At 36.3% G+C, this 25988-nt stretch overlaps 1 protein-coding gene across 7 annotated transcripts in view; it reads left to right on the top strand.

Annotated features, from left to right (window-relative positions):
- The window catches only part of esrrga (estrogen-related receptor gamma a), a 250589-nt gene that overhangs the window by 8030 nt on the left and 216571 nt on the right, over positions 1–25988 (top strand). For 4 of the 7 annotated variants that reach the window (XM_079853334.1, XM_079853327.1, XM_079853339.1 and 1 more), the window contains exon 1: positions 3464–3548. The exons of 1 other annotated variant lie outside the window; for it this stretch is intronic. In XM_079853334.1, the coding sequence (XP_079709460.1) occupies positions 3477–3548 (72 nt within the window). In that variant the 5' untranslated portion in view covers positions 3464–3476. Of the gene's footprint in view, positions 1–3463; positions 3549–3639; positions 3766–3913; positions 4018–25988 lie in introns of those variants that run through there. 2 more of the 7 variants (XM_079853350.1, XM_079853343.1) reach the window with 2 other exon arrangements.

Below are 25988 nucleotides of genomic sequence, written 5' to 3'. Positions count from 1 at the left end.
AACATAACTGTTTTCTATTTTAAAATATTTCAAAATATAATTTATTCCTGTGATGGCAGTCACATTTTTAGCAGCAATTACTCAGTCTTCAGTGTCATGATCTTTCTATGCTCTTTTTTCTTTTAAAGTTAGATCTTAGTTGAGAAGCAGAAGTAATTTTTAGCTTTGAATATGTATTAAATATAATGGACTCGTCGCAGTCAGCCAGCACAGAGTGAGGTGCTAAACAGGCCTGTGTGACTCAGTGCTGAACCGCAGGTTAAAAAGTCACTTCAGCCAGTCTATATCATCTGACAGGAAATGTCATGCTAGAGGAGGCTGATTCTGGATCTGATCTACAGCAAATTTCTATCTCATCCACCCCCTCCCTTGCCCCCTCTCACCCACTCCCACAACAGCTTAACTGCATGGATTTGCTGCTGAAGTTTGAGCAGTTTGAAATTAAAATGTATTGCTCATTCTCAATGTATTGATTCACACCTTGCTGTGTCAATATTAACTGCAGCTAGTTTTTCAATAAGAAGTAAAGATCTACGGGACGAGCAGAGTGGGTCTCTCTCTTTCTCTCTCTCACACACACACTCTTGCTCTTGTTCATTCTCTCTCTATTAAATCTGAGTTAACTTGTCTCAAGTTTTAGCACAACACTTTATTTTACAATACATCAGCAGCTGAAGTCATGCTGTATACTGATGGATATTTCATTTTATTATGAACATTTTTTTTAATATCAGAGTGCAATAATGTCTCTGATCTTGGTTCTTGTCTTTTATTTTTTACTGTGTTGGAATTATTTGTCCCAAACCCACCATCCATCCACACCATCCACATTTGTAATTGAGCTGCAATTAAGTGTATTACTATAACCACTTCCACTTTTTGCTTTTATTTTTTGTAAACATTAAAACATTTTTTTAATTGTAATCTAGAGTATCTATGCAAACTACCTCAGCTGTTAAATGACAACAAACTGCATGACAAGACACTTTGTTTTGTTTTTTGGAGCCAAAGTAATTTATTCCTGTGATGCATCTATTATACCCTTCAGTGTCACATGATCCTTCAGAAATCATTCTAATATGTTGATTTAATGCTCAAGAAACATTTATCAACCTCATAATACCTTTTTTTTCAAGAATCTTTAAATAGAAAGTTCAAAAGAACAATAAAAAAATAAATAAAAAAAATCTTATGAATTAACCTCAAACATAAAGACCCATATGTCAGATCCATTATAAATTCCCAAGGGAACCCATGACAGGCAAACTTTCTGGGTTGGCCAACATCATGATTAAACAACTTTATTTGTGCTCAACAAGGTTTGCTTAACTTTTAACAGGCTATTTTCAAAATAGTATCTCCTTGTAGAAATTGCATTTAGATTATTGCATTATATGCAGATAAGAAAAGCTACAAGTTGTTCGATTAATTTAACCAAACATAATAAAAGTAAAACATGAACCAGCAAGATGAATTTTATGACACATCCTTCATCTCTCTCTCACCTCAGTGCAGTGGCCCTGTCAGCCTAATCCTATTCCTCCTCTCATTGTCAATACCCATCTAATTCTACTTTAACAACAGTAATTGTCTGGTAGAGTAGAGGCTATAGATTTGCTTTCCTGATGACTCCTTGACTTTTTTCCATTGGTAATACTAATAGAATTCCAAATCCTCGCCACTGTGATCGTGTCATGAGTAGGTCAACAGTTATGTCAAGGTCCTATTGGAAACTACACATCTAACATCTTAATTTAGATTTAGACCCCCCCCCCCCCCCAGTGCTCTCTTGACTATTCCTCTCTCATTCCGTCTTTCTTCTTAAACTAGTCATGTATGAGAAATTGTGAGCGGCGCTTTCAAGCTAAGGCGCTCGTTCCATTATTACAGAATTCATTTAATTCTGCGACATTCAATTCTTGCATGTGAATTATTTGGCCTGGGCCATTATTGGATGCGTTCCTGTCGGCAGTTGAAGGATTATAGATTTGATTTCCATACAGCTGGCATCTTCTGGGAGGGACCGGGTGACTACCGCTCATTTATTTTTATTTATAGACTTTTGAATTGAATTTCTGATCAATGAGGGAGGACGGTTTGTGCTCGCACACTAAGTTTCAGCTGAAACAAAGAGCGCAGGAGAGAACTCAGAGGAACACACAATTGATTGTGTCTTCGTGTGGGGCTGGGTTTCGGAGGATGATGTACACTGTATCGTCCCGATATAGCTGAGCCACGGCTAGGCTCATGAGAGTGCAGTTACCTTGTAAGGACTGTGAAGGGCAAGAGGCCTTCTGTTTGTGACTGGAAATAGTTCACATTGTGTACTAAAAACACTGTCCTCTGGGAACCAGATTTCATTTTTCTCAACAGAATAAGTCTATTTTAACAAATGACCTAACCATTACATATTTGTTCAGCCCCTTTGGTACATATTTACTCCCATGTTTATCATTTCTACAGTAGGTGTTTTAGTTATTCAACACAGCGGGTTTTGACATCACTTACTGTATTAAGACTCTTAGGAAGATTTTCATCTTGCTTCCAGTAAATAGCTACCCAATTGAAAATTGTATTACTCCAAGGTTGCTTATTCCTATCTTTGGAGATTTATTTTCTCAAAACAGTTTCATATTAATTCTAGAATAGATATGTGTGAAATTATTTAGGGTCTTTATCTCATGAGTAAAATGTATAAAGTAGGAGACTACAGTGAAAGTCTCCATTTACTTTCTATTCATTAAGATGCTACCAGAAAACATTTATATGAAATATTTAGATTCTATCACCTGAATGCATTTTTAGAATTTCTGTCTTGTCAAGTTGAAGTGTTAAATATAGTGTTTTAAATTGTATGGATTGTGTTGTTTACCTTGTGTTTGCCATGCAAATAGCCTTGATGCTAACATTGCGTTAAAAAGTTCATAAACTAACAAACCCTCATTGTCATCAGGACAGAGGTTTTCAAACTACGGTCTGGGAACCAGCATTTCCCATTATGCATTTCTAAAGACTGATCAGAAAACATTAATTTTATTTTTAAATGAAAAGTTTTTTTTTTTTAGAATTAGAAATGACAAACTATTTATATATACAATTTTTAGTAATTTATTTTTAGTGCAATAACAATTAATTTTAATTAATCATAAATTTTTTTAATTATATGAATTGAATTAGAATGCTTATTTTAGTATTTTTTCATAAAGTGGGTCTTTATATATAAAATGTATAGATCCCTTTATATTTTAGGAAGCGGGTCCCTCTAAAGGGATATTTTCATAATATAATATTTAAGTGTCTTTGGCAAAAAAAAAAAAAAAAAAATTAAAGTGATCTCATTTGTGTTTTTTTCCCCTCAGAGAAGCTCTAAAATACAGTGAGTTCCACACTACCTGCAGCTCTGAAATATTTTTCCTGTTTCCGTCACTGATTTTAGATGCCTAAACCTCCATGTTCAGCTGCCTTCATCTCATATTATGATACATCTACTCCCTGCACGGGCCTACCACCTCAACACAAGGCCACATCCAACCATGTACGGTAACAAGGTCAGTGATGAGAACAGGCTCCACAGACTGGGATTAATTTTCCTTTTTACAGTTGCTTTTTATGGTTGCCTCTCTTTTGTTTCATGTGCTCTGGCGGTGCGGAGCTGTTCTAAGTAGGCAGCACTTCATTAGGTCAGCCTGCAGGCGTGAAGGTTCCTCTCATTACTGAACACCGTACCTCCAGCGCCCCGTCGCTGATGGAGCTTAATGGGACTGAGTATGGACTTAAGGACCTGATTGAGGCCATTTTCCAATTCCTCAATAATTAATATAGTCAGACATTTTGAAAATATTATTGGTCTTGAGTCAGTGGGCTTAAGGAGGAACTTGTGCTGACCAAGCGTTCCCTTTCTCTGTCTTTGTCCCCTTCCGTCTGTCCGTTTGTCTCTTTCAGTATATCTTGATCAGATTTTCACCAGTGTTGGAAAGAGGAGCGAGGGAAGAGCGTATACTTGAACGGGGTGAAAAGGTAAATTAGGTTGTCATGCTAATTTAGTGTCAGGTGACTGTGTAATTGAATGCATAAGGGAGGCAGTGGAAGTAGGCTGAACTTGACCCATCTAAAACGAGCTGACCTTGAACCCCCCTCCCCCTTCCGTCGCTCCTCGCAGACCCACTTGCACCGGCGGCTGCCGATTCACACTCGTGCTGCCCTCAAGATCCATGTGCTAGAGGTCAGCAAATTAAGCCAATAAATCTCTCAGCCTCTCCACAGCTGTAGACATCACTTACATTAAAACAGGACGTTTGCAGATTTTGACTCTTTTATAAATGTAAATGCAGCCGGAGTCTGCCGAATGTTTGCGTGAAATTTTTACGTTAACTTTTGAGCATTCCTTTTCATAGCTGTACTTTGGTGTCATTTTCGAGGACATCGTTCATGCATAGTCCATGTGTACGGGCATACGGTGTTTTGCACATGCAGTACAAACAGTTTTTTGATCGAATCGGAATGAAAATGGCTTTCTAAAGCTCTTGTCTTGTTTGCTTTAGCGCTCGTGCTGGAACAGATCCTTCCCGACGCTTCTCAGAATGTCTTTTAAATAATTCACAACACAATCACACCTGTTTCCCCTCGATCAAAAGATGGATATCACAGGTCATCCATTCTTCCAGATAAAGGTGACCTCTCCTTTCTCCCTTTAAAAGACCGTCTCAGTTAGGCTTTTTCCAAAAGCACCTTTGCTCTTAGGAAAAGACAACTTTTACCTTGTACTTGCTCTCATTATGTTTTGCATCCAAGCCCTGGTGACCTTCTCTTAACTGTGCGGGAAATTTATTGCTTGAAACGCAACTTCTTCTAAGCATGGGGAAACAATGTGCTGCCCGTATCATTAGGAGAAAGAGAAAAGGAGGAGTGTGTGGAAGGTGTGTGTGTGTGGGTGTCGAGGTATAGGATTTAATCAGAGACACAATGAGGGGACAGAAAGAAGGAGAGGACATCTAAGGGATAAGGGCACAATGAGATGCTAGAGATTGAAAGTAGCATGGAGTATTCCGGTGTGTGTGTGTGTGTGTGTGTGTGTGTGTGTGTGTGTGTGTGTGTGTGTGTCTGCGTGTGTATACACGTGTGAGACACAGACCGAGCACAGAGAATTCATTAACATGGAAAGGCAAGATAGAAGCCTTTGAAGGACAGCCATGATCCATCTGTCTGTGTGTAAACTTAAGAAAAGCTCCTACTGTGTTGTCTGTATTGGTGCGAAATAGGAGGGTTCATTAAAAATACAATTTTAAATATATATATATATAAATAATAAAATAAAATAAATAAATAAATAAATAAATAATAATAATAATAATAATAAAAAAAAAATATATATATATATATATATATTTTATTATTATTATTATTATTATTTATTTATTTATTTTATTAAGGACTGTTTAAGTTTTTTGACAAAATAAAGGATTTTACACAAAGTATCCAGTTCAAAAGTTCCCACATCCTTTGGTCCTTAATATGTTGGCTTCTATGAGCATCCGTGACTGTTTGTAATCTTTTGTGATAGCTGTGCATGAGGTCCTGGTTTGTCTTAATTGTGACACCTCCAGGTCCTGTAAGTTCGTTGGTTTCCCGCATGCTCTGTACATTTGAGTTCTTTCCCACAGTTACTGTATTATACTGTTCAGCTTTGCCATATAATTGATATATACACTACTGGTCAAAAGTTTGGGGTTGGTAAGACTTTTTTGATAAGATTGTTTTGTTTTTGTTTAAGTCTATTATGCTTACTAAGGTTGCATTTGTTTGAGCAAAAACTGTAATATTGTGAAATATTACAGTTTAAAATCATTTTTATTTTAATATATTTAAAAAAATGCTGATTTGATGCTCAAGAAACATTTCACAGTTGAAAATAGTTGTTGCTTTATATTTTGGTGGAATATTTTGGATTCTTTGATTAGAATTTAGAAATAACAAAAGAGCAGCATTTATTTAAGATCTCATGGAACAAATAAACGTTTTTACTGAAATTTTAATACACCGTAATCAATTTAATGCATCCTTGCTGAATAAAAGTATTAAAAATCTTACTGACCCCAAACTTTTGAAATGTAGTGTAGTTATGTATTTTATTGACAAGGCAATACATTAATAACCAATGGCATGTAAATGTTTGAACAGGATACATTTGTTTTGTCTTGGAATATATGTAAATATCTGTTATGCAGCTTCTTCCTAATATTTTATGTTTTTAATTTTTTAACGTTTTAATACTGTATTTTTAAAACTTATTTTTCTTATTTTTTGTTTCATCTTTTATTTATATTTCGTCTTAATTTGATTCTAAAAATGCTAAAACTCTTACAGATGTATTAAACATATGAGCACAACTATATAGTATGTTCTGAACATTAGGTTTTACAATGTATATATTCTGAGCAATAACAGTAAATGGCGAGTAAAGCTATTGGCAAGTGATTAAACTCATTGTAATGCCAGATTATTTTTGCATAATCATCACATTCCAGAGCAGTCATGCCTGTTAGTGAATGCACTCATTTCACAGGCTAATCAAAAGGAAGATTTATTGCTTTCCTTTTATTTTGCACATTATGTCACTAGACATTTCAATGTGACAATATGGATTGTGCTGTTTTAGAGATGATGGTTCCTGAGAGCGGTTCAGTACTTGTAGTGACAGGCGGTCTGTTTCCACCACTCGCTGGTTGCTTTCTGTGTCATTGTCTTTAGCTGCGGCACAGTGTGTGGAGATGGATGGAGCATGTGGGTGAAGCCGCTTCAGTTTCCCCACTGCCGGTGCCTTCTTGTCACGCCAACTCTCACTAGACCAATTAATTATGATGGCCTACTTATGATGTTTAATTGTGATGATTTATAGTGTAAATAAATATATTTGCGAGGACAGCATCTGTTCTATCGGCATGAAAAAGTGTGCCGCTTTATTTCTGTTGTTGTTTTTGCTTTGTTTGTTTATTCCAAAGAAAAATAGGACATGAAGCAAAAAAAAAAAAATGTATGCATGCTCATTAGGTGTTGCAAAGGGGAAGAAAGGTAGGAAGAAATATCAAAATAAAAATTATTAGAAATCTTACAGATTAGTTGCTTGAGGAGTCATCCGCAATGACATATAGCTGGTGTCATAAACCACAAATTGAAAGGTGGATCTGGATGGCTAAAGGGTATATACCAGTAAATGTATGAACACATTGTTTAAATTGCAAATGGAGGAAAAAAAGTTACCGTAAAATAACTATTTAAATATTTACATAGTGTTTTCTTAAATTCTATTTTGCATCCCCAAGTAAAATACTGAAAATATAGCTGCTTTGGGTTTCATTTTTTAGTGTTGGATTGGTGGCAATGCTTTTGAAAAATATTTTTAGTCCTTGGTATGTTTTTATGTGTGTGTGTTCAGAAGTTCAGGGATGCATGAGGCGAGCGGTCCCCCTGGTGAGCAGGGCCGGCCGGGACAGGGGCTTGACCCTTCCTCTGACCCCTCATCATTTCCGCCGGCAGGTGACGCTGGCAATTACAGCCACGACTACTGGCCGCGTCCGGCTGCTTCTGTAGGGCCGGTGATGAATTGCAAATGGCTGGCACCCAGCGCACAACTCCAAACTCAAATAAATCTTCAGCGTGTAATAATGACAGGAGCAGGGAGAAGACTGGCAGCTATAACAAGGCAGCCAGTGTCACCCACTTACGCCAGGCTTTCAAGATCCATCATTACCTGCCAGGCCCCACGCTAAGGTGAGCCGGACATGCAGGCCCAAAAGAAAGATGTGTTGTTTGCAGTGGAGCATCCAGCCAGTCCCATCTGGCATGCTGCAAATGGGATTTCTCCCCCCCCCCCCCAATCTTCCTACCCCCTTTTCAGACTAGTCTGACTGAATCTGTCTGTCACCTCAGGTAGGTTTCGGACGTCCAGTCACGGCGAGAAAAGACCAGGCTGTGCGCTCTGGTTATTTTTTAGCATATTAGCACAATGCACATCAAGACAAGGGAACATAGTTTTGTCCTTTTTACTTCAATTAATTGATTTTTCTTCTTTTTTTATTTTTATGTTTTATTTTTAGACCTAGATGACACTTACTTTTTGAATAGTAGGAGGAGGACAGGAAATGATGAGGAGAAGGGAGGAAACAAGCCGATCTCAGACCCTTGTATGAGCATCATGGCACATTTTGTCGAAGCTTGTGTGCTAACCACTTAAACTTGACCCCAGCAATGGTTCAGAATTCTGTCTTCTATTTTTTTTTGTCTTCATATTTATTGTCTTATATACTACCATTCAAAAGTTTAGGGTCAGTACGATTTTTTTGCTGTTGTTTTTGAAAGAAGTCTCATGATCTGATTTAGTCTCATCAGCCTCAGGGCTTATTTATTTGATCAAAAATACAGTAAAAATGATATTTTTATTGCTATTTATTATTATTTTTATTTATTAAAAAACCTTTTTTAAACATATTTTAAACAAATTTATTCCTATGATGGTTTTGGCAGCCGCTACTCCAGGCTTCAATGTCACATGATTCTTCATTTCTTATCAATGTTGAAAACAGTTGTGCTTCTTAATATTTTTGATACTTTGTGGTCAAAAATAAATATTTTAATTATAGAAATATAATCTATTATGTTTTATAATAATTATATTTTATATATATATATATATATATATATATATATATATATATATATATATATATATATATATTATCCAAATCAAAAATATTATTTATGAAAAATATTGTAATGAGCAGTGCAATTTTTGAATAATAAATTATTTTCTAAATCGTAATAAATTTTTTTAATTAATCCTCTAGATATAAAGTAGACAACCTGCCATTTGTGTAAGCAGTTTTTCCTTTTAATTAATTTCTTACACAGTTAGCACTAACTGATCATAAATGCCTTGAGTCAATACTTCCTGTGAGATGTACAGTAGCAGCTTGCCGTAACGCTCATGTACATGGCTCATCAGTGACCTGGGAGTCCTGGACCTAGACCCTGTGAATCCCCTCTCCTCTTTGTATTGTGTGTGGTGATAAATCTTTAGCTCCCTGAGAGGTGCGGGACTGATGCAGATGGGTGAGAGGGTGATGAAGCAGGACCTAACCATGGCCTCCCTCTCTCTCTCTCTCTCTCTCTCTCTCTCTCTCTCTCTCTCTCTCTCTCTATCTCTCTCTCTCTCTCTCTCTCTCTCTCTCTCTCTCTCTCTCTCTCTGGACTCTGATTGCTGTATAAACAGGGGTGTCAGGAGCTGCAGATATCACAAAGTGAAATTTAGGCAATTTGTTTCCACCCAGTCAAAGGCTGTTCTGTGGCCTATTTTTGGAGGCCCCTTTGGTGGCCTTACCATACGTTTCCACATAATTTATGGTGGCACTGTAACATATGGACTTTTCATCACTGTCCGGCCCCTCTCTCTCTCTCTCTCTCTCTCTCTCTCTCTCTCTCTCTTCTTTTCTCACACTCACCTACGCACACACTCTGAATAATTTTTTCTTCAATCAAGTTGAAGATTTTGCTTTCCCTTTTCTCTAAGTTTCACAACTCCTTATATTTTTTTATCTACTCCAGAAAGTACATAGTTCATAACAGAATTTGAATGGCAAATTATATCATACAGAGCACCAAGGCTAGGTTATATCACAATAACTTTGAGGTTTTGAGTCGTAACTCCAATTTTCACACATATGCTGTTATGTTGGTTGAACTACAGTATAGTTCAAAGCCCTCTTATTTTAAATTATTTGGTCCTCCAAACTAAATTCCAGTATCATTACATTTTTGTAATCGCTGTTTGATGACAAGTGAACACCATACAAACTATTCTGGTTGAATTGTGTTCTCAGACACAAGTCTCCAGTTTTTTTTTTTTCCACAATTATGGTATTTTGCTTGTCTATTGTAAAAACTGAAAATGTGCAGTGGTTTCCTAATGGAATCTTATTTTTAGCTTTAGAAATGAGTTTAGTTGTTGCAGCCATAGACGGGTTGATTCAGTAACGTTGAATATTTTCACATGAATAAGATGTATAGTATACGTTAACACACTGCTAATTAAACAGCAGCCAGCACACGTTAGATTTATCACTGTAACGTGGTCTGGTAATTTGCTGGTGTTTACGTGGCTGATGTCTCTAAGAGCTCTGATGATGGTATGAGAGAATTGTGATTGATGTGTGACTGAACACCATTTCAAGGACTGCATTTTCTGTGTATGTTGAATAGAAACTAGCTTCATACCGGCTCCTGACTGTGACATATTTATGTGTTATCACAGCGTTTCCTGCCATTACTGAAGCCTTGTCATACTGAATGTAAATGATTGATCATTGCTATCCAGTAAAAAGTGCTTGCATCACTGAAATTAAACTGAGCAAATGCATTTATTTAAAATACATTTTTTAAGAAGCTCTTGCATGGATATTTTGATAATCTGTATTTCTTCCTGTTTATTTTATTATTAAAATTAAAAGAAATAGCATTAATGGTATCAATCAGTATATTTAAGTATTTTAAAATATATATTTTACAGTTTAAGATATTCATTAAAAATAAATACTCCAGTTTTATTGGATATTTGTATACAATACATCTACCTTAAATTTGTAATTAATTGTCCTGGATTACTATGAAATTAAAACTAAACAATTACACTGATTTAAATTGTGTTCTTCCTGTGGGAAATAATTATTTTAGTTCATTTCAGTATCACATTTGATGTGTCATTCATGCATGTGTTTGTGTAAAACACTTGCACTTATTAGACACATGCTGTAATTTCTCACTGAGACTCTTTGAGAGATATTCAGTGATGCTTAGCACCAGTCTGGCTGTTTAGTTAATGGATGAGACGTGTTACTGATGTCTCCCTCTCTGATGTGCTGGAGCCGTAACCTTCACAGACAGCATAGCAGTTTGTTTCTGACTCATCCTCCTTACATTTATAAACATTAGCATGAAAGCTTTAGTTTTCAAGTGAAACTGGAAATCCCCTACCTTCAGATGCACACTGAGTGAATGTCTGTTTTTGTCACATGACTGCGTTCATATGAGGTCATAACTTTGTCACCTCAGCACTTGTCTTGGTCTATTCTTCTTTTGAGAGAAAGCTATATATATATATATATATATATATATATATATATATATATATATATATATATATATCCTAATTTTTTATTAAATTTAATTTTGACAGAAGAATGAATGATTGTGATCATCACATGAAAAGTTTGCTGACTGTTAATGAATTATAAATCATTTGATAGCTGAATTCATTTTAGTATTTTTTCATATAAATCTAAAAACCTAAATGTTTGTAGATATTAATAGATATTAATCGTCACTTAATATCTATTTGATTTTTGATAGTAAATACGGAAAAGTAGCAATTTTTTTTTTTTCAAAGTGGCACAGTAAGAGTGATGTAATTACTAGATTATTAGATTTAAACTATTAGGTTTACTATTGAATTAAACAATAGCAAATAATGATACATAATGTTTTGGGGATTATATTCTGTTTTTTATTTTATTTTGATGCAGGCGAGTACATTTTTGTAAAACCCCACTTTTAAAATATAACTTAAATGACAAAAAATAAATGTGTTATGAATTATTTCTACACATTCAGTTGGGAAACACTTTGCCTTTTGTTATTGAGGACTGACTTCTCACTTTGAGATTAAGATGATTTAAATTGTTTAACGTTCTCTGTGGGAATTAACTTAGTCTCCATTAAAACACTAAAACCGTACAATTTTGTAATGCCTCACAGAAATGGAAAGAGTCAAAACTGAGCCTCTGATACTGCCTATACTGCGTTGTGCTATTGATTATTTCTGCCAAAAAGTTCCCCTGGGGACCCACTCTGTGTTTATATAGCCATTCGTTCACATCAATATATATATCCTGTATTTTTTATGACACTGTTCAAAATTGTATGCTCTTATGAAACCGCTGCATGACCTCGTCTCTCCTGTTGGCATGTGGAAGCCAAACTTCAGATCAATTTAAAAACAACAGCAGCACTCATACAGATCTAGCTGTGGGGGGTTTAATAAGTTGTCAGGTTGTTGCTTTACTTTTTACTAAGTGTATGGAGGGGGATGTATAGAAATGTGGATTGGTGTGGTGAGTGTAATAGCATGTGACAGCCGGGGCAACATTCGGGGGACGTTATATTGTGTACCCCACGCAACCTCCAAAACCTGCCCCTCATATTAGCACAGTCTTTTGTTTCAGTGAAGTCAAATGCAACAATAGTCTCCTAGATTCCGTGCTATAGTGCTGTGTGTATGAAAAATAGATTGTGTGTGTGTGTGTGTGTGTGTGTTTGTGTGTGTATGTATGATTGCAGGGTTGCTGCTCTGTGACTCATGTTGCCCTCAGTTAGCCAGCAGAGGCCACTCACAGCATATCATACAGCTGACAGTCAGACGCTACACACAGTTCTGAGTGCGTTCACCAGCACACACACATTCCCACAATCAAACATCCACATGCATAGTCCTTAATATGTTTGTATACTTACAGCATTTCCTTTAAATGAGCTCTGCGTTACATTTGAATTAATTTAGCATTTTATTTAGCTTTCTCTCAAATTTGCATCTGTATTCTAATTATTTTAACATTTAACTTTATTTGATAACAATTTTTTGCATTTCTATTATGTTTAGAATTACAAAATTCATATTTTATATCTTTAACTATGTAAATATGCATCTAGTTTTTTGTTCTCATTTTAGCATTTCAACAAGCCTTCTAGGCTGATCAGATGCAGACGATCATCAGTCAGTTGCTTGTAAAAGCTGATAAATGATTTATCCATGAAAAAATATTAACTGGAGTCTGGACAATTGATCGGCCGATGATAAATGCAAGGCATGTGGATTACAGGGGAGAGCTGAAAGGCAGTAAATACAGGTGTCATTTTGCTGTAGCACACCATGTTATACGCTGCCATCATGCAACTCTAAAATCACCTAAGAGTGTCATCTTATAGATTCATCACACTCACATATGGCTTTTTTAATCCTTTTCCTTTATGCCATGATATTGTAGTCCTGTGAATCTTAAAAATAGTCCTTCAGCCTTTAATGGTTTATATAATCAAAATGGAAAAGTTGATAATTATTCTATTGATTTATACTCTAAAATCCATTCATTTTCTAGTTTTAGAATGTACACTGAAACATGAAAAAATATTTTCTTTGGCTAATGAACAAATTATAAGAATATAGTTATTTTTTTATTTTTTTTTAACTAACAGTACTTGCACTAACAATTTGTACTTATGCTTAAAAAAAACAGAGAACAGTTCTGGTTTAAAACGCACAGTGCCAGTCTTGTCTCCCCGATCAAATCAGCGGCTCATCCCGTCATACAGAAGCGTGCGGTATGCCATGATCCGCCTGAGAAATTAAAAAAAGGGAAGTGTTTCTGTCAACCTAAGCCCAGGATTCACGATCCAATCCACCACGGAGGACTAATGAAATCATCCTAATCCTTCCACCTCCCCTCACCCTCCTAATGCACATTCATTCACTATTCTATCTTTACCAGGGGAAAGGGAAGCCGAATCAATATAGTCCACAGCTTTGAAAACCGTCAGGAAATAAAGCCTCAGAAATGAAGACATATGTGCTTGTTTCGTGCATTGCATTTCGTCTCATTCCGCATGCTTTATTCAATTGGCAGTAAGTAAAGGAAATATCTCACTGATAAAGGCATATAAGGGAATAAACCTAATCACTCTTCAGCCCTTTTTCTTTGTCGTTCTTTCTTCTCTCTCTCTCTCTCTGAAGGTTGAGGAAATTCCAGCCTTTGGAATGAATCTTTTCCTGTAATCGGTCCCTGAGGCTATGTCATAATTCTGTATACAGTATCACGATAATGACATTCCAATAATCATACGCATCATAAACCCAGGCTCTCGGGTCCGCAGAGTGAGAACGATCAGACGCTCTGTGTCACGCGGCTGACCTGTAATGTTACAATGATGTGATTGGCCATAATCCCACTGTGGATATGAGTTGCATTAACTTTTAATAATGGTTTCCCCCTCATTTACAATAATTGTATATTACTAAACGATAAGTTTAAATTAAATAAAAAACACTTCAAGTTGAAGAAATTCAGCTATGCCACTAGTGTAACTAAAAAGAATTACCAGCAAAAAGAACTGTTTCAAACTGATTTTCCGAACACTATCATTGGTCAGACAATCCTATAGCGACACCCCAAACTCATGCCATTGGTTGAGCCACTGTTGCTATTGATAGCTGGAATAAACAAGCACAAAGAGAAACTTGATTACACTTTCTGGAAAGATTTATGCAAATTTGTTATTTTACGCATTAAGATGACATTGGAGAAAGTATTTTAACGTTTAAAAAAATATAAAAGAAAATTAAAAATGCAAAAAAAAAAAAAAAATCTTGGTTAGTGTAAATCGACACATTATTAAGCTTTCATTTGAGTGTATTTATAGTGCATATCTAGCACAGCTTCACCTAGCACACACACATCTTTTCCACTCTGTTACTCCCACTTCTCAAAAGACTACTTTCTTAAACCCACAGGTAGTAAACAACCAATTTTATTCTCAAGAATAGCCTCAGCTTCCATCAACCTCATGTTTATTTTCGAGCAGTGTGAGGGGAGAGAGCCCAGCGCAGAGTGGTATTGTGATATTTGTGCTACGATAAGTCCATAAATAAGATTAATACGGCATAGAGGAGGTTGTCGGCAGGCCGGGCTAAAGGAAATAAGTTGGCTGTGAACAGAGAATACTGTAAACTGAATGAATCAGTGGGGTCCAGGGCCAGATAATGTGATCATGAGTCCATGTAACTCAGCATGACAATGGGCGCAGGCTTCTCTGCCTCCATGCTTCACTGTTGAGAATGGATTACAGAGCTCCAGTGGCACGCCGTAGACCCATTTTCAACCTGCCACTGAGATAGCAGCCAGATTAAAGTCCACACATACACATGCGTACACACACATGTAGCCAGCCAGAACAGAAACAGACGTGACACTAACATAGACCTGTGTCCATGCACTCCATGAACACACATAGTCGACATACAGTACACTACACAAGCACAAGTAGAAGTGAGTATATCTGTACATTTAAAGATCCTATGAATTGGTCATCAACTTGTGTTGATGTGTTTCCTATTGAAACAGAAACCGTTTGGGTGTGACATATTGAATGGCTTGTCTCTTTTGTTTTAAATGGTTAATTGGCTTTATAAATTAGTCAGCCACCAACCCTCATTTGTTACTTGTTAGAAGGTGGTAATACATGGTGTTGCTTTCTCATTCTAGAAAGCATTTGATTAGATACAAATTAGTCTTTTAAAATGTGTATATACAGTATTTGCTAAAAGTGAATTGTCAACTACTAGGGGTACATTAGCATATAAAGTAGCATTCAAAAGTTAGTTTTTTATGTTTTTGAAAGAAGTCTATTATGATAGCCAAGGTTGCATTTATATTAAAAATACAGTAAAAACAGTAATGTTGTGAAATATCTTTACATTTTACTTATTTTACTAACTGTTTTCTATTTTAATATATTAAAAAAAGTAATTTATTCCTGTGATGGCAAAGCTGAATTTTCAGCAGCCATTACTCCAGTCTTTAGTGAAAAATTGTCCTTCTGAAATCATTGTAATATGCTGAGTTTTTTGCTCAAGAAAAATGTTCTTATTATATTCAATGTTGAAAACACTTGTGCTGCTAAATATTTTTGTGGAAACTGTGATGCATTTTTTTAAGCATTAATTGATAAATAGAAAGCACAGTCTTTATTTAAAATAGAAATCTTTTGTAATATTATAAATATCTTTACTGACACTTCAATTTAACGCATCCTTGCTGAATTGAAAAGTGTTCATTTCTTTAAAAGAAATTATGCCTCAAACTTTTGAAGGGTAATGTAGAGGACCTCAAATCTAATAGGCGGACTAAAACACACAAAACTCACAGACTATACACATTATCATAATACAATATGCAAATCAATCCAGATGACACGCTTGCATGCCTGTACACTTCGATAGTCCGCAGGCCACGGGCGCATATGCACATCACACAATGTGAGAAACACTCGCACAATTCCAAAGACTACATCTGACAAGTTTTCATTGGCCTGTTGTATGGATTGGTATATTCACAGAAGTAATCCACAGTCCTGGGGGACCCATTTACATCGATTTCTCTTCCTCCCTCATTTTTTCTCACTTTTTAATGCTTATTCCATGAATCATTTGCCTTTCCACACTCTCGCTCGCGGATTACACACATTCGCCTCCTCTCCCATTCTCACAGTGCTCTCGTGCTCTTTATCTCAGCATCGAGCTGCCTCCTGGTGCTCAGCGGCAATTTCAATAAGTTGTGGGTTCGACGCCCTTATTTAAATCACTTAGAGTGGAATGGCACATAACAACAATAACAAATTACTATACAGTCACTCTTTGGTGCAATTAGGTTACAGTATGATTAAATACGAATGCCGTCTAGTTGCCGGTGTGTAATTTGGGCCTAGCAGGAGGTTGTGGGAGGCCAAGATGATAACAGTTTGTGTGCATGTGCGTGTTTGTGCTGTCTGCCGGTGGACCACTTCATTACTGGTGTGTGTACACTCGGCACGCGGTGGGAGGGAGATAGCCTCCCTGAGGAAGAGCGCACTGCATCTTCCCCCCGCTGACAGGCCCGCATACATCACCACCCTCCTTCCAGTCAGATGCACTTCTCCCTCCGCACTCTCCCTTTATTATCCATTTATTCCCCTTGCTCTTTCTGTCTCTTTGCTTCTCTCACCTTCTCTCTCTCCCATTCTCTCATCCACCCCCTTTTTGTCACCCCTTTGATTTGTTTCTCTTGACTTTCTTGCTCAACAGTCTCATTATTATCGCTGAGTATCATTAACATTAATTATTATTCTTGAAGTTGCCCTTGTGCTGTTTTAAACACAGACATGGGTCCAAAATGAACTTGACACCTCACACATCAGCGAGGATCAGACTAATTCTGACAAGTATTGTTAAATTAATATTAAGATATTATATTAATAATTAATATTATAATTTAAAAGCCACCTTTTACCTGCAATTGTTCCATGCTGAGTATTTATTTTAGACTCCGTCTGTACACTTCATTTAATTGAACTATGCAGTCACCTGTCTCTCCTCTCATCGGATAAGCTCATTTTTTTTGTGGACGCAGCCAGAGCACTTAAATTTAAAGTTGAATCAGAGCCTCTTTTCATTTCATCCTCTTTTTCCCGTCTTTTTTTCTTTTTTTGCCTAATGTGTTACACCATCAAGACAATCAATACCATCATGGCAAATATTGATATCAGATATTTCCCAGACTATGAAGCAGTATCCCATTGAATGCATAGATTACCATGCTTTGTTTTTTTTCTGCTGCCTTTTGTTAAGCAGTAGCAGCAGGCATGTAATCATGCCAGAGAAGAACTTAATGATATGAAAGAGAATTGATTTTCCAGAAAGAGATTCAACTTTGATAAGGTATTAGTATAAGAGAGAAAATGCTGTGAATCTTCATTATGGCACTTTGATATGCACTGGCACCATTATTAATAGAGAAAAAGAAAGACAAATGAATCTTGAAAATAGATTCTCACATTTAAGAAGGAGATAGAATTAGGTGTCTAGTTGGAGGTCTGCTGCAAGTTTAATAACACTTTTCTTTGAAGATAATACTGAAATTAGACAAAAATGGAGATACAGTGAAAATTCATTGTACTGTGTTAAACACGGAGGATTTGTGTGTTCCTTGGGATCAGTTTTGACCATATTGGTAATGCAGAGCAAACAATGAGAACCCAAAAGATAGATGAAATGGTGTGAAAGCTCCAGATGAAATTTACTGAATTGACTATTCATTTTCAAGAGTATTACTGGAGATTGGAAGTATGAGTAGGATCATGGGACACTGACTTTACTGGGTGATCTTTTCTTCCTCTGAAAAACGTGACATTATAGAGTCTTTTTCTGAGGGAAAAATAATCTGAGAAGCAGGAGATTTAAGCAAGTGTCAAAGATCATGAGAATAATAAATTCAGTAAGGTGCATCCAAAATTTCTGTGTCATGTGTCATACCTGACATATGCCCATTCTGACATGCACTGTAATGCAATAAAATGCACATTATGTACCCGCACAGTTTGGATTGTAGCAATTAATAGTTCCCCCTAGTAATGTTCCATTTTAACTTTGATTTATTTTTTTATAAATCAGTTTTTATATGGCACATTATGATATATCATTACTGCATATTGCTACTACTGCATATATGGTTTGCGACATGAATTAGGCATGTGTTATTGTGTGTATGGCCATCAGAAGGGAAGTGCTCATTAAAAACTGCCAGCAGGTAAAACCTCTTTCCTCTTCTCTGCTTCTCATCCCTCTCTCTCTTCATCTTTCAGCATCATAGTCTGATCTGTTTTTCTGTGTAGAGTTGGTCACCCTTGTTGATCCTGTCCTGGCTCAGCAGTGTTTGAACTGCATTGTGTGACTGTCAATCATGAAATATACTGTCCTCAATGAAAACAGCACTATGGGCAAAATGCTGATGGTGCACGGATGTCTGAGAAAAAACTGGCTTTAGGGTGCAATTACAGTAGAGGTTCCTCAAATCAGGTAAAGTGACCAATTAAAAAACATTCATAAAATTCATTCATCCAATCAAACAGAGAAGTCTTGTTTAAAACATGAATTCAAGGGAATTTTACTTTCATTCAAACACTTACGATTTTGCACTGATATAGGACCTCCCATATGGCCGATTTGCTTTGCTATAATTAAGTAAACCTCAAGATCCTAAATCTGTGTTGACTTTCTCAGACTCACTGACTTATGCTCATATAAGTGCTGGTCATTGAGGGATTGTTTCATTTACAACTCTGAGGTCTTTCCTGATGTTCATCAGTGGATACAAATCACTACCTTTTATCACTCTGGCCCAACAAAGCAAATTATTCAGCTGTTATTTATCTTCAAGAACAACTTGATATAACTCACCCTGTACAATCACAGCTTTATCATCTGTTAATGAAGGTTTAGTTCATTTGTTGGCCTTTGACAAACATTTTGTTGATGATAGAGATAATTTGATAATAGGAAACGTCTGTCTACCAAATTTCTTTGGTTACAGATCTAGGGTGTCATTTTTGTGGTGAATTTATGGAGTGCAATTTGCCCTGCCACATGATCATGTAGTTATTTTAAATCTATTTAAATCTAATCTATTTTTGCAGAGATTGACAATTACTCTTTTAAAAAAAAGTTAATTTAATTTTTTTTATTAATTTTAGAAATTCTTAAAAATTACACTTATGGTAACATATTGTGACAATTAGTAAAACAATGTAATGAATGTTTTAAAAAAAACTTTTGGTTTTATATAGAACACTTGGTATTTAATATTATTTCATTCATATTGTAATAATTCAAATATAATTTACTATTATAGTTATTGTTGTTAATATTAAAATGTGTTTTGTGTAGTCTAAGGCTGGATACGAATTTAAGATACAGGAGTATTACTCGCATCAAGGTATATACACCATGTTTAAATGTTTGTGACAGATATATCAGTAATCGGATATTTTTACTCTTCCATATCGGAATCAGTATTAGGCCCAAAAGACCACTGAGTGTCAGGCTATAATCAATCAAAATATAAATTCGTAGTGTTTGAGATTGTTGTAATTTTTTGTGGTGATGACTGGCAGCTGTTGTGAACTAATGGATCATTCGTCATGACATTTGTTGCGTTACACACAACAAGGGCTTGAGGAACACAGTGGAAGGTTCGATGCTTTCAGTGCGGTGGCAGTCGCAGCCTAATGAAGATTAATTCACTGAACCTCAGACAACAGGCGAAAGAAAGAAACTTTGCTCTGTAAGTCTGAGCATGTCTGCAGGGCTACCCCTCTCCCACCAGCCACTACGATGAAACTAGACAACTGTCACACCACGACACGTCACACTCCTGACACAGACTGCTCACTGTCACATGGCAGCTTTTTCACACACTCTATCATTGTGTTCTTTCGTCGTGCATCACATGCACTGCATTACTTTTCCGTTCCAGCCGCGCAAAGACCCTCCCTCTGCAAACGATTCAGCGCTGTTCAGATGGTTTTATTTTCTATTTGTCCTCTCAAGCTAAGGCTAAGACTTACATCTTGCAGATGTCTTCAGCAATTTCCCCTCTGTGCCGATCTGGCCACGGGTTATCATCTTCTTGCCCTTTTCATTTCTTCTAAATGCTGTTTTGTCTTCCCCTGCAAGTTTGTTTGTTTATCTGGCTTTGGCAAGCTCTACTGTTTCCGACTTGGCAATGTTGAAAATTGCAGGGTGAAAAAAAATTCACCTCAAGAGGATGCATGTAATATCGCATGTGACGGCGCCTTTTGCGGCCACTTAGCTTGCTAGCACGGGCACCCGATCCTCTCCTCTCCTTCTTCTGTGCTGTGCACTTTCAGTTTCCCCTGTGGGGCAGTGATGGCTTGTGACAGTGGCCGCTGCTGGCTTAGGCGGCGCGTGATTGTGGAGGGAGAGTTGCGGAAGGAGGCAAAGAGAGATAGGGTTCTCGGCCCCCTTATGTTGTGACACTGCCAGGGCCCCCTACGCTGGCACTACAGCTGATGCTCTGTCCGGCCCCATCCCCGTCTGCTTGACGCTGAGCGTTCTTGCCAAATGCCAGGAACCATAGTCACATCTGCCCGTTTCGGGCGGCCTGGTAGCGGCAGGCCGCCTTCGGGCCGGTGCGGGCCGGGGGGCACGTGCTAGCCGCTTCTGCTGATCCACTGACTGACAAGCGAGTGAGAAACGGAGAAACAGAGTACCTGTTGTCTACGCTTCACTCTTGATCGCTGTTGACACATATAGCTGTCACCACTGCATCAGACGCCAGGCTCTCAGGCTATGCAGACTGTTTTTTTTTTTCAATAGCAGATATCTCATGCGAGGTGTCTCTGCCCTGTTCAGATGCAGCTTGCAGCATGAGGTTAACAAACTGGAATAAATGCAGAGAGAAAAGGCTACCAGGAGCCAGATGTGTTTGTGTGTGAGCGGATACATCTCTTTCCCTCATTGCTAAATTTCAGTTTCAACATAGTTCACTCAGTCCACAAAACCTGGCCTAATTGTTGTTAATGGTTGACATAGAGTTTGCATGCACCTTTCTGTGCTTAAAATTTGGCCATAAATGAAGAATGTGGTTACTAAAAAATAATAAACTGGCTGTAAAATGTGCTCAAGCACTTTTAGTTTTTTGTTTTTACAGTACACCGTACAATACAATTCAGTTTACATTTTATAACCAAGACTGTTTTATTTAAAAATCATTTTATGAAATCAAATTAGATTTAAAATAGATGTTAGGGAAAAATGCATTTAGTTTTCCAGAGCATAAAACCTGTTGATTTTAGTGTTTATGTACATAAAAACTACAATTTTTGTAGTATTTTTATTTATTTATTTATTTATTTATATATACAATCATCGTATTGTTTGGATATTCTTAGTCACTGAACAAATGGTAGTAGGAAAATACTTGTATACATACTTTTAGTATTCCTTTATAATACTTGATATGAAAAAGTTTGTTACACTTTATTTGGTAACACTTTATTTTACAGTGTCTTTGTTACACATTACATGTAGTTACTGTAGTAAAAACTATAAACTATGCATAATTACATACAACTAACACTAAACCAAACTCTTACCCTAATACATAGCCTATAGATAATTATTATTACTCAGTACTTAAAGTCCCCATGAAATCAAAATTGACCCTATTTACTTTGTTAGCGCATATTACTAGTCTTGTGGTGAAAAATTAATCCGTGCAAGTAAATATAAAAAAAAAAAAAAAATTTATTGGTAATCTTTTATTGGTAATTTTTTTTTTACCATGGTAATCTTTAATCAAAATCTGAAAAGTTACTTCCGGTCTGGAATGGCGTCTTTTTCTGATGACGTAGGTTTGACGGCTTGGTTTGAAAACGCTTAACCATTCCCCTCAAACCGTTAGTCTGCTATGAGCAGAGATTGAGAGGAGGAGCGCTAGAGTAAAACCCTGCCCTCTGTTCAATATTCCGTTTCACTTGGAAATATGTCATAACACTGGAGAAAAGTCGTTTGCAACTTCCGGTTCATGGGGACTTTAAATGTACTTACACTGTAACTGTTCCGATTATGGACTCTTATTTTGAAATTCTGTTTTGTTTCCTTAGTTCCTGAATCCCTGCTCTGTTTAGTTTTGATTTCCTTTGTTTCTGATTATTCCCTCATTTGTTTCTACTGTATGATTACTTAGAATTATCATCTGTGTTGTATTAGTTCCTTGTCAATCACTATATATACTCCCTGTTCAGTTTTGTCCTCTGTCGTTTATTGTCTTATATAATGTGTGTTACCCCTGTGTTCATCGTTAAAGTCTATTTAGAGACTTCCTAATTTCTGCATGTTGCTTATCCTCCCCAGAATGTTACCATTACATGGGCACCTTAAAATAAAGTATATACTACATTTTATACTACAAATAAACATTTTAGTGTGTACTTGTTACAGTGCAATTATAAGTACTGATTAATATTTAGTACAGGTTAGGAATAGATTTTGGTTTATGGTTTGTTGCATGTAATAATTGCATAATTATTTTTATTCATTAATTATGCATGAACATACATGTAATGTATATAAGGACACTGTAAAATAGTGTTACCAAAAAGTTAAATTGATTAACATTAGTTAATTAATTTGGCATCGCTGAACTAACAATACACTTTTTTTTACAGAAATTAATCATTTATAAATACAAATTTAATATTAAAATTATATTCTGCTTCATTGTTGATTCATTCCTTCATAATGCATCAACTAAAATGAATTTATACAAATGTAATTTTTTTTAACACTTTACAATAAGGATAATTATTTAACATTTAACTACTGTACCTTAATTAACATGAACTAAGAATGAACAATACTTCAGCATTTATTAATCTAGTTAATATTAATTTCAACATTTACTAATACGTTATTAAAATCATTTAATCATTTAGTTGTATTTGTTAACATTAGTTAATGCACTGTGAACTAACATGAACAAACAATGAACAGCTGTATTTTTTTATGAACTAACATTAACAAAGATTATTAAATACTGTAACAAATATATTGCTCATTGTTAGTTCATGTTAGTTAATACATTAACTAATGTCAACCAATGAACCTTATTTTAAAGTGTTACCAAATTTTTTTTTATAACTCTGCAAAAGTAGTGTTCATTGTTATTTCATGTTAGCTATTTCATTAACTAATTTTAACTATTAGAATCTTATTGTTAAGTGATCAACAGACATGTAAGCCAGTTTCTTTCAGGATAGTATGTTGCTTATGTTATTTGCAGTAGTTCTTCTCTGCTTCAAAGGGTGTTTGGTTTATAGGAGCATCTGCTCAACCAGCCTTCCCTCAAAATCATCCTATGGAATAAAAGCACACAACTGAACCTTGCAGTGAAGCTGTGAAGATGTCACTGTTGGCATAAAGCAGGAACTGTGGTGCTTATGTGAGAGGCATATTGTTCATATCCCCTTCCATTTCCCCATAATCGCTTTTGATTTTAGTCCATCTGTACCTCATGTTTCATCGTAGAATTTTCATATACTTATTCTATTTTACAGGCAATTTTAAACAAAAATAATACAGCTGATGTGCCCACCTCCCTCTAAAAAAATGTATAGGCTGCGGTTTACCACCTTACCTCCAGGGTTGCCTTTCCTCCTTGCTTTAAAATGAACCGTGTGTGAGCTGCACCTATGCAGTGAATGCGGAGGAACTGAACTCATGCCCCACTCGCTCCCCAATGTGAAGGGCTGCATATTCTGCTTAATGGAAGTAGAATTACATGTTTTCACCAGGGAAGTGCAGGAATTGAGGGAGAGGGGATAGGTGAGAGGGAGGGAGGTTAGACTGTTTAGGTTTTTTACACTGGCACTGGCTTTTATGATAAATACATTGAGGTGCACTGTGACTCTCCATTAGGACATTAGAGTCAGAGCGCACAGAGGTGATTAAAGGCCTCAATGTGTGTGTGTGTGTGTGTGTGTGTGTGTGTGTGTGTGTGTGTGTGTGTGTGTGTGTGTGTGTGTGTGTGTGTGTGTGTGAAAGGATGAGGGATGTGGATTGGTGTGTTTGTCATGGTGCCATGTCCGTAGGTTCAGAGTCAATTTGAGCTATGGAAAGAGAACATCAACAGAGGGAATAACAGAATGGAAGTAGATATTATTGTAATTATGTATTATTTACTCAATAACATAATTAAGATAATTAGTTTTCTGATACTGAACTATCAGGTTTCCCGAAAAATGCATGCTCTTTTGTTTTACAAACAATACAATGAAAATAAATGTATTCTTTATTTGTAGGCCTATGTAGATTATAAAGGATATTTAAAAACACATCTGCTAAGCTCCACCTTACAGTATGCTACTGATCTCATCAACTGTTGCCATTTGCCATTGTATAATGATGTAAGACTATGGAGGATTTGCATGTTTGGATATTTTTGAAAGAAGTCTCTTATGCTCACCAAGGCTGTATTTATTTTATTGAAAAAATACAGTAAAACAGTGACATTGTGAAATATTACCATTTCAAATAACTGTTTTCTATTTTAATAGATTTTATAATGCAATTTATTCGAGTTGGCAAAGCTCAATTTTCAGCAGTAATTACTCTAGTCTTCAGTGTCGCATGATCCTCCAGAAATTATTTAAATATGCTGATTTGATCCTTAAGAAGCATTTCTGATTATTATCATAAATGTTGAAAACAGTTGTGGAGCCCAAGATGCATTTTTTTCAGGATTTTTTTTTATTAGTTTAATCCTTGCTGAATAAATTAATTTCTTTAAAAAAAGTACAATTAAAAAAACAATTGTACTGACCCCCAAAAACATACTGACCCCCAAACTCTTGAACAGTGTGGATAAAAACATGATTGGTGGCTTCGACTTGTTCATTGCCTCAGTCATGGTGTAGTTGCATGCATGTTTTATGTGTTGTTTTGTTGCTTATTTATGGTCTGTTGTTTTATTTTCTTATTTGCCTGACACTAAGAGCATCTTTTACAAATTAATGTCAAGACAGACAAGCTTTAACTGTTACATCTGCAGAGGCAAAATTAAAATAAGGCTTGATAATCTGACTGTGTGTGGAGGGTCCACAACAGGTACATTTTTACCACTTGTCTCCCATCTAACATCTTCCGACCTAGGCCCTTTACCACAGCGAGCCTCTGACAGCCTGATAGTTTTGGAGTTTCTATTAGGCATATTGCATGGTTGAGGGCGTCCAAAGATTGGTTACATTTTGTTCTGACGGCATTAGCGCTCTTCATATGGCCCATCAGCGCCTGTCGACTTGCTGTGGTGATCTATGATTCTCCCATCACACTCGTATAAATCACACACTAAAAGCATTTTCCCTTCCATATTCTCCCCCGTCAAATTTATAATGTTGTAAAAAAAAAAAGAAAAGAAAAATTACTCTTTGACGAGTTCTTCACTCCTCCCCATCCCTTCTTCACTACAATGCAATAAAATATGGCATATTTTCAAATAACACCATTCCCTTATCACTGCTGTAGTAATTATCAGTATTTTTAGTGTTTTGAAATCTGAATTGTTTGTGATTGCTCACAGAAAGTCTGGTCTGACCCTGAGGTGTTGGAAAGCATCCTAATTACTGACGTCGTGCCGCTTGACCACAAACAATTGGACGTACAGCCCAGCGCCATTTATGTGTCTCAGTCACTAAATGCAAATCATGGAGGCACTCAAGTGTAACGCCTTTCAAATCCTATCGCCGCTCCTTTCTACCCTCTCATCTGAGCGCACTCGCTC

Source organism: Squalius cephalus (genome assembly GCF_949319135.1).
Source record: "Squalius cephalus genome assembly, chromosome: 20".
Taxonomy (NCBI): Eukaryota; Metazoa; Chordata; class Actinopteri; order Cypriniformes; family Leuciscidae; genus Squalius; species Squalius cephalus.
Note: the sequence above shows the minus strand (reverse complement) of the source record. Positions and strands in the feature narration are given on the sequence as shown.